At 37.9% G+C, this 14618-nt stretch overlaps 1 protein-coding gene across 2 annotated transcripts; it reads left to right on the top strand.

Moving 5' to 3' along the window:
* Positions 1–3236: 3236 nt before the first annotated feature.
* mlf2 (myeloid leukemia factor 2) lies at positions 3237–10949 on the top strand. Of its 2 annotated transcripts, none has more exons than XM_034305878.2 (8): positions 3237–4157; positions 5920–6034; positions 6332–6373; positions 6856–6909; positions 7154–7279; positions 8370–8529; positions 9063–9253; positions 9930–10949. In XM_034305878.2, exons 1-7 carry the CDS (start codon positions 4114–4116, stop codon positions 9248–9250), a joined length of 729 nt encoding a protein of 242 aa, XP_034161769.1. In that variant the 5' UTR covers positions 3237–4113; the 3' UTR covers positions 9251–9253; positions 9930–10949. The 2 variants fall into 2 exon arrangements, with proteins under 2 accessions (XP_034161769.1, XP_034161767.1); XM_034305876.2 differs by having other exon boundaries at positions 3240–4157; positions 9063–9246.
* The last annotated feature ends 3669 nt before the right edge of the window (positions 10950–14618 follow it).

Below are 14618 nucleotides of genomic sequence, written 5' to 3'. Positions count from 1 at the left end.
CTCCCTCTCCACCTTTCTCTCGCTCTGCCTCACTGTGCAGGTCCCTCCACCTCTCTCTCTCTCTTACTGTGTATGTCTATCTTTCTCTCTCTCTCTTGCTGTATGTCTCTCTACCTTTCTCTTTTTCACTCTCTCTCTCATTGTATACCTCTCTACCGCTCTCTCTTACTGTATGTCTCTCTATCTTTCTCTCTCTCTTTCACTCTCTTACTGTATGTCTCTCTATCTTTCTCTCTCTGTCATTGTATATCTCTCTACAACTCTCTCTCTCTTACTGTATGTCTCTCTATCTTTCTCTCTCTTACTGTATGTCTCTCTATCTTTCTCTCTTTCATTGTATATATCTCTCAACTTTTCTCTCTCTCTCTCTCTCACACACACACACACACACACACATTTACTGTATATGTCTCTATTTTTCTCTGTCTCTCTCTCTCTTTCACTATCAGGTGCCGCTTTATATTCTCTTGATGAGGAAGAATAAATCTGACATATTAACAGCAGCATGATATTTAAATGTTTTTACACGTCTGTAATAACAATGGTTTTATTTTCGCTCAGCTCATAGAAAGACTTGGTACGTAAATAAATTCTCTGTGTGGAATGTACAGGTATAGTTATGCACGGAAAGTTTCCATTTTCAGACTCGTGCTACGTAGGTGCTAAACTCGATATTCTGCATGTTCCATTTAGATTATTAAGATTACTTGCATAGATCATACCTCTGAGATTCAATGCTGGGTTTACCTTCTCATGCTCTTTAAAGCAAGAGTCAAAAGCATTTGTTTGCAAACTTTATTGTGCTATAGATTCAATTTAAATCTTTTTTTGGGAGATGTGACAACCTGTCAGAAGTTCTCAGAAATACTCCATCAATCAGGCCTTTATACTAGAGTGGCTAGACAGAAGCCACCAATGATTAAAAGGCATATGATAAGGACAAAAGGGTAAAAGATTCACTGGTCTGATGAGACAAAAAAATGTAATTCTTTGGATTGAACACTAAACAGTACTACAAAAAGCAAAAAGATACTGCTCATTAACTAGTAAAACATGATGAAGCATGGTGGTGGCAGCATTGTGAAGAGAAAGTCCTTTGAATACAAGCTGCTCTTGAGTGAACACAACCTCAGACTGGGGTGAAGGTTCACTTTTCAGCACAACAATGATCTGAGGTGAACAGTCAAGACAACACGTAAAGGCTTTGGGACAAGACTCTTGACCCAGCCAAAGCCCAGACTTGAACCCTTTGGAATGTCTGTGGAGAGACCAGAAGATGACTGTTTGTAGACACTCAGGAAGAATGGAAGAAATTGCCTAAATCCGGGTGTGCAAAACAGCAACAATTACAATGTTTAATTTATTAATTTATCAACATCACTTTTTATCCATTTATAGTTACATTTAATGTTGTGTAATGACCACAAGACAAGTCAGTTCCTGTTATAATTTATATTATAGCAGCTATAAAAAGTCACCTCTCTTTTTTACCCCCTCTGTCTTGATGTTAATAAGACAAAAAAAAAACAAAAAAAAAAACTTGCAGCTTGTCACGTTAATGAAAAACTGGAAATCACAAAACGCTGACACTGGAGGCTCCTTCATCATTGCATACGCTTTGGCACGTGATGTCATATCCGGTTGCTGCCCATATTCGTAGTGGTTTCCGAAGAAATTTTGCATGCTGAAAGTCTAGTGTGACCCTCCCCTTTAGTTGTTACTATAGAAACGATATTTATTAACCTTAAATATCAGGTAACAATTTTATATGAATGCATACACATTTCTTGTTGGATTATATTATTTCAGAAACATTCCAGAATGAAATGTGAAAGTGTAAAACAGTATAGTGATCACACACACACACACACACACACACACACACAATCCTGCACCACTTCACTCTGTCAGAGGTTGGCGCATGCGCAGTGTTCATGTTAGGAAACGCTGATTCTGCAGGATTTTAGAGCACTCAGCGTACAGTCGTGCTGCTGTTGTTAATTAGAGCTAAACACCTGCGTTACACTTAACTTCCTTTTCGTCTGATCTACAGACGGATGTTTTCTCTTCTGTAAAAAAGCGCTGCAGAACATTTCAGCTGCGTGAAATGAGCAACGAAAGCGCGAGAGCCAAAAATTCAAAATAAAAGAGCGAGCGGCTTTTAAACATCATTTTTCTTTTTGTTAACAGCGTTTCAGTTAAAGAGCAAAAACAAAACAAAAGCCATGAATTGTCTGTGACATAAAAGCACGTGGGTTTGAAACAAACAAACAAACAATTAAAAGTTTATATTTCTGATAAGCAAGCAAGTAAAAATAACTAACTAACTAACTAAAGAAATAAAGAAATGTTTATATTTCTGGTAGGTAAGTAAGTAAGTAAATAAATAAATGGTTATTTTTTCTGGTAATTAAGTATATAAACAAACAAACAAACAAATAAACAAATGCTCATATTTCTGGCAAACATAACTAAGTAAGTAAGTAAATAAGCAAATAAATAAATAAGTGTTTATATTTCTGGTAAATTAGCAAGTAAGCAATTAAATAAACAAACAAATAAATAAATAGTATTTATATTTCTGGTAAATCATTATGTAAGTAAGTAAATAAGTAAATAAATATGTAAATACATAAATAAGTATGTGGAACCTTTTAGGAAATTGAAACAATAAAAAAAAGAATATAAGTTTATATAAAATGAAACAAATTTTATGTTATTTTTATTATTTTTTTCATGCATTTTTTTCCAGAGATAAAAAGCAGTGCAACTTTCTGTTAAAAAAAAATAAAATAAAATAAAATAAATAAATAAAAGGGTCAAACAACACCAGAGACCAGGACTTTCATCAGAAAACATTAATGTTGGTTCAGCTGCTTCTGCTTTTATGCTTCAGGGTGCCAATAATTCTTGAGGCTGAATTTGGAGGTTTAATGTGTAATATGGCCTTGATATAAATGTACAGAATAAAAGCCGCATCTATAAAATAAACACCAATTTAGAGAAGTAACAGAGAAATTAGTGCATTTAGAATTTTATCTACATTAAAGGTGCATTGTGTAAGATTAGTCTTTTTTTTTTTTTTTTTAGATTATGTCTCTAAGGGTTAAGTGGGTTTGGGTATTTGAATAACATCCCGCCCATGTTCACGAAGCTCCGCCCCCAGAATCTTAGGCGGCCCAATAACTGACAGGAAGTGCATTCAAACACAAACAAACAAGCATTCCGGACCGGATGTCAACTATCCAAAACGGGTTTTCTCAGCGATTTAATAAACCTTTTAATAAACCACAGCTTAACCAATCGTTTGTTAATCATGTGCTATATATCTTCCAGGTTATTTGTACAAGTAAGGAATAAAAATAATCTGCGATTGCACCTTTAACAGCTAGGACTTTTATCTTCACCATGCTGTGTTTCTTAGAGTTGCTTGATTCCTCCTGTGTTCATCCGTTTAGCTGCAGGCTGGGGCCTGGTTTTGGAGCATATTTGCATTTTCAGATCATTTTGTTCCTGTTATTTGACATCATTTGCTATAGACAGCTGGAACTGAGAGATCTACAGCGTCTTCTCTACAGCTAGCGTCGTCTTTATTCGTCGTCTGTTAGCTGTTAGAGCTAATATTAGCTTTAGCTTGCTTAATGTTTTGGGTTTCCTTTGTCGCACTGACGTTTGTTCTTGCTTCCAGGTGCACTCGTTTAACGAAAAAAAAAGACCTTTAACTTAACAATATCCTTTCTCCCTCTTTCTTTTTGTCTTCTTTTAGCTTGCTAATCACAGTACGTTAAAATTAGTTGTTTTTTTTCCCTCCCTCTTTCGATTATTTGGCGCTAATGCGAATATGCTAACTAGCTAGCGCGAGCGGTTTGTTTATTGTATTTAATGACAACAGTCATAAATGTTCACACACACACCGAGGCGTTGTGGCACTTCCGGTTTTTATCTTTTTCCTGCCATTTTATAGCGTCGATTATTGAGTTCAAAACAGCGTCGATTAATCGCGTCGCCTGACTCGCAGCGACCCAGTTGTTTTGATCCGCCTGCGTCACCGAGCAGCTACGCCGATTCGAATTATTTTACGCAGACGCGAACGAATTTACGCAAATTCCAGCCATGTTTCGCTTCCTGGATGACGTCGATGACAATCCGTACATGATGTGAGTGACTTCTAAAAGCTGTTTCTTTTTCTTCACTTTCTTTCTGTCCTGTTTCTTTTTTAAGTCGTAAGTGTTTCATTTATAAAACTGGATGCGTACGAATTTATTCGCAAATTGTTTGCAGGAGCGTTTACACAAGAAACGTTTGTATTCTGCGATAGCTGCTGAGTTTGTGGAAATTTGCGTATAAGAGACTCACTAATGTAAATCTCGATTAATCGACTTTTAATCGAATAATTTATGCCGTTGCTGTGATTTTTTTTTCTTTTTCTTTTTTAATCAATCCTTGGGCCTAATTTATCAAGCCAGATACGAGCAAATGTATTCATAAAATTGTTTGCAGGAGCGTTTACACAAGAAACGTTTGTATCCCACGATAGCTGCTGAGTTTGTGTAAATCTGCATATAAGGAGACTCAATAATGTAAATTTCGATTAATCGGCTTTTAATCAAATAATTGATGACGTTGCTGCGATTTTTTAAAATTTATTTTTTAACCAATCATTGGCCCTCATTTATCAAGCCAGATACAAACAAATTTATTCGTAAATTGTTTGAGGGAACGTTTACATAAGGCATGAGGTATTCATGAAAATCCATTTTGTTCAGAAAAAACATTCGTATCCTCCTGAGTTTGTGTAATTTTGCGTATGAGACTCACAGATGTAAACCTCGATTAATCGGCTTATAATTGAATAATTTATGATGTTGCTGTAAATTTTTTTTAAACCAATCATTGGCCCTCATTTATCAAGCCAGATATTAACAAATTTATACTTAAATTGTTTGCGGCAGCGTTTACCCACGAAATGTGGTATTGGTGAAAATCCAGTTCAGAAAATCCATTCAGAAAAATTGTTTGTATCCTCCTGAGTTTGTGTAAATTTGTGTATAAGAGACTCGCTAATGTAAACCTCGATTAATCGGCTTCAAATAGTATAAGTGGTAATAAGTTGCTGCAATTGTAAATATGGATTACGCTGTGAAGTTTGAATTGCTTATTTATTTCAATTTGATGAACTTTTTATGAATCTCTTTGCCTTTTATGTTTTTTTGGGCTTTACAAAATGTTAACATGCTTGTTAATTTACAGAAGATTGGCTTTTATTAACATATGCACACGAGTATGAAGAAAATTGGCGTTACTGAAACGTTTGTAAACCCGGCGTGAATTTTTAGTTTCGGTTTGGCCTACAAAAATATTTACATAGCTTACATAGCTTTACTACAAAGTTGAAAAATGAGGCTTGTTAGATCTATACCTGTCAACTGAATTCCACTAAAGTAACATCTGGCTTACTTAATATCTGGGAAACAGCATACGGAATAAGAATTGTAAGCTAAAATTCAATATGTTAGTCTTATTGTTAGATTGTGGGATGTTAAATATTAAATCCAACTGACGTGGTATATCAAAATAAGGAGTTAAGTCAATCTTGAAATAACGTGTTATTTAGTTGAAACAGCAAGATATTAAGTTAAAATAACATCTTGACGTTATTAAGTTGAAATAATGATGGTGTCAAAGTTAAGAATTATTATGTTGAAATAATGACATGTCTTTTGAGCATTTTTTGCACATCTTGCACGGCAGCTTCTGTAGCTACCCTGTAGCTATGCTATAGTACGATGTTTTAGAAAACGTAAATCGGTTGGAGACGTAATTATCCTATATTCGATATTATCTTATTTCGAATTCTCAGCACACACCCACTTGTAACATGTTCTTGTGAACAGTGTTGATTTTCTCATGTTTTCTCAGGGACCCGTTCGCAGCACACCGTCGTCAGATGAGGAGTGTGTTCGGGTCGTTCGGGTTTGACCCGTATCCTCTGAGTCCTCAGATCCAGTCGGCCCGAGCTCCCATGCAAGTACAGGTAAACACACCTGTCCCCAAACTCTGTACACTCTTTGCCCGAGTGCTAGCATCTTAAACACTTTGAATCTTCAGGATTTTATCCACTGACGCACTGCCAGTATTTATTACGTAATAAAGCTTTTTTTGTTACATGTTTTAATTTTGGAGATTAAGTCAGAAATAAAACAGAGGGAATAGATGAGTAATTTTAAATGGGAAACAAAACAAAAATGAAACGTTGAATTATAAATACTAAAGACATGTCTGTCTGCATATTGTGTTATCTGTTTATTAATCTGTCTATCTGTCTCTGTAGCCTCAGGCTGGTGCATTGGCCCCCTTTGGTATGATGGGAATGGTAAGATACAATTATTCCACTTTCTTCCTTTTTACCACTTAAAATATCTGTGGCCATGTCAGAGTTGTTTGCGTAGATTGTTTGTGACGAATGACCTAAACCACAACAAGGGTGCCTATTGTTTAATCTTAGTGACCGTACTGAGCGCACTTTGGAAAAATAGCATATAGGAAGTGAAGAAACTTAATAAGAAACTTAAGCAACCAACACAGTTGAGTTTTAGCTATGAAAATAAAAAAAAGACTGGTTCAAGTAAATGGAAAACAAATTTTATGGTAAAGTTATGCTGCCTGATATTGATTTTGCATGCCTAAGAAAGCGACATAGATTTCAATGCCTGTGTGTTTGCAGTATCCATAAATGTGTATGATGTCATAAATCGTGACATAATTTTAGGAAGTAATCATGATGTGAAAATGTAAAATTGGCATATGGATAGGTATGTGTATGTAGAGTTGTGATGTTCTTGGTGTGTGCTGCAGGGAGGAGGATTCATGGATATGTTTGGGATGATGAACGGCATGATGGAAAACATGGTGAGTGACATCACACGTTCGTTACATGCCAGTGATAACAAGAGTGTTGTTATTTTATAAACATGAGAATTTTTATCTGTTCTTTCAAGCTGTTTGTGTTTAGATGAAATGGTTAATTCAGTTACTGTTGACTATTTTGTGTGTGTGTACGCCAAAATGTATCAATTTTTGGATCTGTTTGAATGTGAGTGAGCGCATTGTTGTGTGTTTGCGTGGTATTTGTTAACGTGTGTGTCTTCTACAGGAGAGGTTCTCCGGTTCTCCATCCTGTCAGTCATTCTCCTCCTCCACCATCATCTCATACAGCAGCGACTCCGGAGCTCCAAAAGTGTTCCAGCAAACCAGAGAAATCAGAACAGCACCTGGAGGGGTGAGAGACACACACACTCATATAAAATGACATTAGGAGGACACACACCTGCTTTATGTGGACTCCATTTTTCCACGATTCTGTACGCATGAATGCGCAAACACTCTGACAGCAGCAGCTCCTAGAAATTAGAAATCACTGGATTTCTATCACACACACCTTCTTGTAATCAAGACATTGACAAACAACTGCTTTACAGTTGTTTCCCCATGATCCTACACACACACACACACACACACACACTTCTATCGTAGTGGCTCTGAGAAATTAGAATATCACTTGGAGGGGTCACACTCTCTCTCTCTCTCTCTCTCTCTCTCTCTCTCTCACACACACACGCACACATTCTTGTAATCAAGACATTATGAAGACACAAGTGCTTTGCAGGAACTCTGTTTACCCATGATCGTGCACACACACACTCCTACCGCAGCAGCTCTAAGAAAAAAAAAAAAAAAAAAATAGAACATCACCTGTTGGGGACACAGACACACACACACACAAACACACATTCTTGTAATCATAATACCATGAAGACACACACCTGCTTTATGGGACCTCCATTATCCCATGATCCTACACACACATTAGAAATTAAAACATCACCTAGAAGGGTCTCTCTCCACCCCCCCATCACACACAGACACACACACACACACACACACACACACACACTTTTGTAATTATAACAGTGCACATGCACACACTGTCTCACACATGTTTAATGGGGACCTACTTTTCCCAAGAAGGTAGGTATATAAGACTTGGATAATGAAATCTGAGAATCCACACACACATTCTTGTAATCATGATGTTATCAGGACACAAACCTGTTTTATGTGGACTCCATGTTCTCTCTATACTACACACACACACACACACACACACACATGCTCCTACAGCAGCAGCTCTGAGAAATTAGAACACCTGGAGGGGTGTCACACTCTTTTTCTCTCTCTCTCTCTCACACACACACACACACACACACACACACACATGAATACACACTACTTACCATACCTTTCTTTTGTTTGCATTAAATATTAGCTATTGAATATTATATATTTTTATTGTGTGTGTGTGTGTGTAGATCAGAGAGACACGTCAGTCATTGCGTGACAGTGAGAGCGGAATGGAGCGGATGTCCATTGGCCACCATATTGGAGATCGAGCACACGTGATGGAACGTTCCAGAAACGCACACACTGGAGATCAGGAGCACCGACAAGACTTCATCAACCTGGAAGAAAGTGAGTGCAGCACAGGTTTTAATGTGCGCTTCTGACTCTGAAGTGTGTATCACCTACAGCCTATTGAAAAGTCTGTTTTTCATACTAATCTTGTAGATTGGAGAATACTTTTGAATGTAAGATCATACCTTTCGATTTGAGACCCATGAAGACAGTGGAAAGTTTTAATGGGAAACTAGCAGAGCTTGTCCAGGTGTTAAAACATTTCCATGTTGCTGTACAGTGATAAATGTGTCCCAGATTAGCTGATGTGATATTTCTAAATCACATCACGCGAACCGTACCACTTGTGTAGTCAGTCGTTAAGTGTAACCAAAATACTGAAAGAACTCATAGTTAGATAGTGTTCTTACTATAATATTAGCCTCTTTCAAGCTCCGTGTCAAACGCTGGAATTCACTTAAGGTAAATGTTGACCATTTTAACGATAATTATGACTGCTTAAGTTTTTTTCTGGAACCTCAAGTCTACAGTTTCTAGTGTACTTGCTAGTATGTTATCTGTTTACCCTCTCTGTGTCTCTTTTGTCTCAGGTGAAGCTGAAGCCTTTGATGAGGAGTGGAGGAGGGGAGTAGGGCGCTACATGAGCCCTAACGCCCGTGGCCTGGATTACGGACGGAGCCGAAGGACAGCGGCAGGACAACTGGCCTTACCCGCGCCACCAAACTCCAACTCCTCTTCCTCCCCTCGACCTCCCCACCGTCCCCGCTACGACTGGTGAGGGGTAAATCATTAGCTGAGATAAACTGTTAAATAATTTGTTTTACTACCTTATTTTTTAAAATTTTAGAGCAAACTACCAAACTGGCTATTTATTTGTTTATGTTTAGGTAGTCCAGTGTCTTGACCCTCTGCGTAACTCCACCTAGCTATATTCAATATCTTATTTTATACAACAGTTCTGAAATTCTCAATTCAGCATAGTCAAAAGGTGTTGATTAAATTTCTGTAACAGCAGCTCAGACAGTAGTTCCGGCTGCAAGGCAAGTCACAGGTTTATGTTAATGTGCTCATTCTAATATGTGGTAATGATGCACGCAAGGATTTTCGAAATTAACAGATTAAAAAAAAAAGCGATCATTGACATGGTGAAGCTTTCTGTGAGGAGACATTTATTCTGCATTTTTGGAAGGAGTCTCCAGTGTCGGCACTTCATAATAGTCATTGGTTTCTCCGTAACAGGAAAAGCTGCATATAGACTAGCTAATTCAGTGAAACATTATGCTTTATTTTATTTCGCTATTAGCACTCTAATTATTTGTTATTGTGAATGTATTGTAATGCAGATTTAGTCTGGATTCATTTGAATAATGGAACTGGTTAATTTGGTGTGTGTGTGTGTGTGTGTGTGTGTGTGTGTGTGTGTGTGTGTGTGTGCGCGCGCATGTGCATGCATGCAGGTGAAGGAACCAAGCAGAAGAGCCTCATGATCTACCTGATGATGTGAACGAGATTGTTTAGGAAACCCTGTTCCTGCATCCTGGCGTGAAGTGTGTGTGTGTGTGTGTGTGTGTGTGTGTAAAATGTTACACTGCAGGACTGACACTGTACAGAATAAATAGCTGGGTCCAAAAATCCGAGTGCACTACTGTCTGCTATATAGGCCACATCACAATAGTCTCACCATCCCTGTGGACGTGTCACTACGTAGGTCGTGGTGCATTATGGAGTACAATGTCTGGACCCTACCCTATTGCAGGGCATTGTGGGAATTCCTGTGTGTGTGTGTGTGTGTGTGTGTGTGTGTGTGTGCTGGATATGCTTCGACAGAATAGTGGACTCCAAAGATAGTAAAAAGTTGTGATTTAGGACATACAGTGAGTGTTAATAGTAGTATTGAGACTGCATTCATGTTTGCTTGGTAGTGCACTCTGACATTTTGGACGCTGTGTAGCTTCATCACATGCGTAAACACACACACACACACAAACACACACAAACAAACAAACATTCAAAGTCCATTCCTATGCTTCCAACTCTTAAATATTAAAATGTGTAATTATATACTGCTACACACCAGGCATGTGCCGATATTAAAATTTCATATAACCAAAAATAGATTAAGTTCTGTTGCAATTAACGATAAAAAAATACTATTGATTCATCTCATGCCTTCTCTGATAAGGAAAAACGCGCCACATTCTCCAAAATAAGGACTCTCATAAGACAGCCGTCCTCATATGGAATTGTGAACGAGACACGCAGGACGATCTGCGCCTCCTCCCGACTGGAAAGCTGACAGCATTTTGTGTCAGCAGTGTTGAATATTGCGGCATATTGTATTCTTAACCATCGGCACATGCCTACTACACACACACTGTACAGTTCATTAATGTCTGTGTTGTTGACACTATGCTAATCTGTGATTTGAGCTGTACACTGTTGACTAGTTAAACTTATTAATAAATAAATTAAAGTTGTGTTTGGCCCCTGTCTTGTTATTAACTGTACAGTGTGTGTATATATAGTGTATATATACCAGTCACTTTATTTGGAACACCATACTAATACTGTGTAGGACCCCTAGTTCTTCATGGCATGAATTCCACAAGGTGTTGGAAACATTCCTTTGAGATTCTGGTCCATGTTGGCATGAGTGAGTCACGTAATTACTGCAGATCTGTCAGTTTTGCATTCATGCTGCGAATTTCCCGTTCTACCACATCCCAAAGGTGTTCTACTGGATTCAGATTTAGTGATCAAGGAAGCCATTGAAGTACACAGAACTCATTGTCATGTTCATGGAACCAGTTTGAGATGACTTTGTGACATTAGGCTGTGGCATTCAAACCATGCTCAATTCGTATTAAGGGGCCCAGTGTGTGCCAAGAAAACATTCCCCACACCATTATACCACCTCCACCAGCCTGAACTATTGGAACATGTCAGGTTGGGTTTATTGATTCAATCTTGTTGACACCAAGTTCTGACCCAGGCGACTATTTTTCCAATCCTCAACAGCCCAGTTTCAGTGAGCCTGTGGTCACTCTGGCCTCAGATTCCTGTTCTTGGCTGACATTAGTGGAACCCGATGTAGTCTTTTGCTGTTGTAGCCCATCCACCTCAAGGTTTGATGTGTTGCACGTTCTTAGATGCTTTTCTTTTCACCACATTTGTAAAGAGTGGTTATTTGAGTTACTGTAGTCTTCTTGTCAGTTTGAGCCAGTCTAAAGACTAAAGTTTAGAGACTGTTGTGTGTGAAAATGTGTTGTGTGTGAACATTAACTGAAACTCTTGACCTGTATCTGCATGATTTTCTGCATTACACTGTTGCCACATGATTGGTTAATTGTATGAATGAGCATGTGTACAGGTGTTCCTAATAAAGTGTACAATGAGTGTATATATGACATTGAAATGACTTTGCTAGCTATTATGTGTCAACCCTGTATTCACAGGTCCCTAAACTCACTCATTTTAATTTTATAGGAAATAGTAGCCCTAGGTGCTTCAGGGCCCTATATTTCAGCTCTATGTTTTTTCAATCCTGTTCTTTCATCATGAAGAAAGTATGCCCATATTTACCAAGATACTAATTTTTTGTGATATTTTATATACGGTACATCTGGAACAGTGTTTATGGACATGCTGCTTGCAAAAGGTTTGTTATTAAAACACATTTGAGTTTAATTACTTGGAGGACTTGGAAGTTGTTTATTGGTGTCTGTTCTAAATTAGATTCTGAAGTGTGTTCTGGGGCGTGACCTTTGCTGATCCTATGACCCCAACCACGACCTTAGGAACCCTTTCACACATTCTCTTAATGAATCATGAGGGAATATAAGGGCCAGGGGAACCTGCTCCATCCTTGCCTATCCCTGCTGCTTTTAAACAACATTTTAATCATCATACCAAATGGTTAAAGATCTTTCTGTTTATTCTAGACCTTAGAGCACATAGTATATAGTGACCTAGTTTAGTGTATACTTAGATTAAATTATGTTAGCTACTAATTTTTCAGCCTAGTTAACATTACTAGCTAGCTAGCTAGACTAATGTTACCATTAATGTTCTTAAGTTGTCACTTCCTGATTAAATATGAAATTTTGTTAGTACAGGAAGTAAAAGCAAAAATACAAATTCATGGGTAAGTTTAGTTTCTTGGACATCTTTTTGTCCTTGTGCTTGGAAGAAGAACTGTAACAACACAATAGCAGGCAGTAGCTACATCATCCTAGCATATATTTGTGAATTACCCTGTTACTAAAAACTGAGTAACTATTACCATTTAACCACTGCCTAGCTGGAATTCTGGAATATGTAGCTGGAGTAAAAGGAAATAACTAATAAAGATAACTAGCTAGGTTAGTTCAGGTTTCTTGACTGAAATAGGCTACACTTATGGGATCTGCATTGTCTTTGTGGACAGGTAACATGATGCTACGTCTCAGACTTTTTATGTCAGTGGAAGGATGACCACAAGGTTCAAGGTGAGAAATGACATGATACTGAGAAATGACAGGCATCGCTTTTTTTTTCTTATTTTAGCCTTTAATGCCTGTTACCATAGTGACAACTGCAGTAGGAAAGTTTTATTAAGGGAAAAATAAATTCTACACAGTAAAAAAAAAAGCGTAAGCTTTAAAAACTCATTGGATACTTTTGTAAATAATACAGATAATATAATTATGGCCATTTTAAGTGTGCATTGAAGTGTTCAAAGTAAGAATAATTAGCATATTGAATTACCAGCAACTAGTATGTTCTTATATCAAAATATCAATATATCAAATTATCAATATATCAATATATCAATATATCAAAATATTAATTGCCAATATTATTAATATTTATCATAAAAATGGAATCATATGATGTCAGAAACCTTGAGCCGTGTGTGTACCCTCCAAAGATCATATGGAAACGATGTCCCTGCTATATACATATAGTATATATACAGCTAGAAGGACCAAATGTCCTTACTTGTGTACGTATGTGTGGATAAATACATAGCTGAAGCAAACACATCCACATGCGTACACATGGCAAATGCCAGTAGATGGAGCACCAGAAGAAATAGGAAAAGAAGAAAAAAAGACACACACACACACACACACACACACACACACACACAAAACTCCGCCTGGTTACTATGGTTACAGCACAATGGAAGACGGGACATAAGAGAAATGTAGAAGAAGGGAGAAACTGAGAGAAAGAAGGCTAGACAGAGACGGATAAAAAATATAAGGAATGTGCTAATGTTTTAGGTAAATTTTGCTATATTTATTATGATAATATGAAAGTATTAAATTGTTCCACATTTGTGTCCTAGATGTTTGAGTGTAAATAACTGTTCGCACTGAATGGTGGACTGTATTTGGCAAACAAATGAAGTGTGGTACAGTGCACAATTTTTGTACTATTCCATCATGCACTGTGGAACGGGGGTGGGGGGGCGGGGCTTATATCATTCAACGCTCAGGGCTGACATAGCTATATTTCTATGGCCAAGTCCCCAAATCGCCAAACTTTATAAATCACTACCTTAAAGTAGTTTATTAAGATAAATTCTTCCCAGGGTGGCTTTTTCTCAGGGACCTAGTGCCCTTTCTCTTTCTGGAGTCTTGGTTTCCAGTGATCTTATGTTCACAGGACATTACACTGCCTGAATTCTGTGCTCCTAGGATCTTAGGTTTCCCATATTGCCTTAATCCTGTGCTCCCAGGGCACCATGTTCCTAGTGCCCTATCTGGCCAGGCATTGTTTTTACAGGAACCTATGCTTAACATTTATGGAAGAAGTCTTGGAAGTAGGCGCTTTGTAATGGTAACATTCACTAAGATTTCCACCAAAGGACTGCAGGACTTTGCACTTTCTTGTTTCTCAGTAACATGGCAGCTATTTCATATTAACTTCACAGACTTTAAGTACCTGCTTGATCATGGTGGATCTGGAGCCAATCCTGGTAACACTGAGTGCAAGAATTCACCCCAGATGTGATACCAGTCCATCACCAGGCACCATTCACATTTTATCTGCATGTTTTTGGACAGTGGGAGGAAACCGGAGAACCCGGAGGAACCCACAGAAAGAGAACATGTGAAACTCCACATAGACAGTAACCTGCGCTCAGGATTGAACTCTGG

Source organism: Pangasianodon hypophthalmus, chromosome 1 (assembly GCF_027358585.1).
Source record: "Pangasianodon hypophthalmus isolate fPanHyp1 chromosome 1, fPanHyp1.pri, whole genome shotgun sequence".
NCBI classification, from domain to species: Eukaryota; Metazoa; Chordata; class Actinopteri; order Siluriformes; family Pangasiidae; genus Pangasianodon; species Pangasianodon hypophthalmus.
The sequence above is the reverse complement of the archived record's forward strand: the minus strand, read 5'-3'. Positions and strand labels throughout refer to the sequence as shown.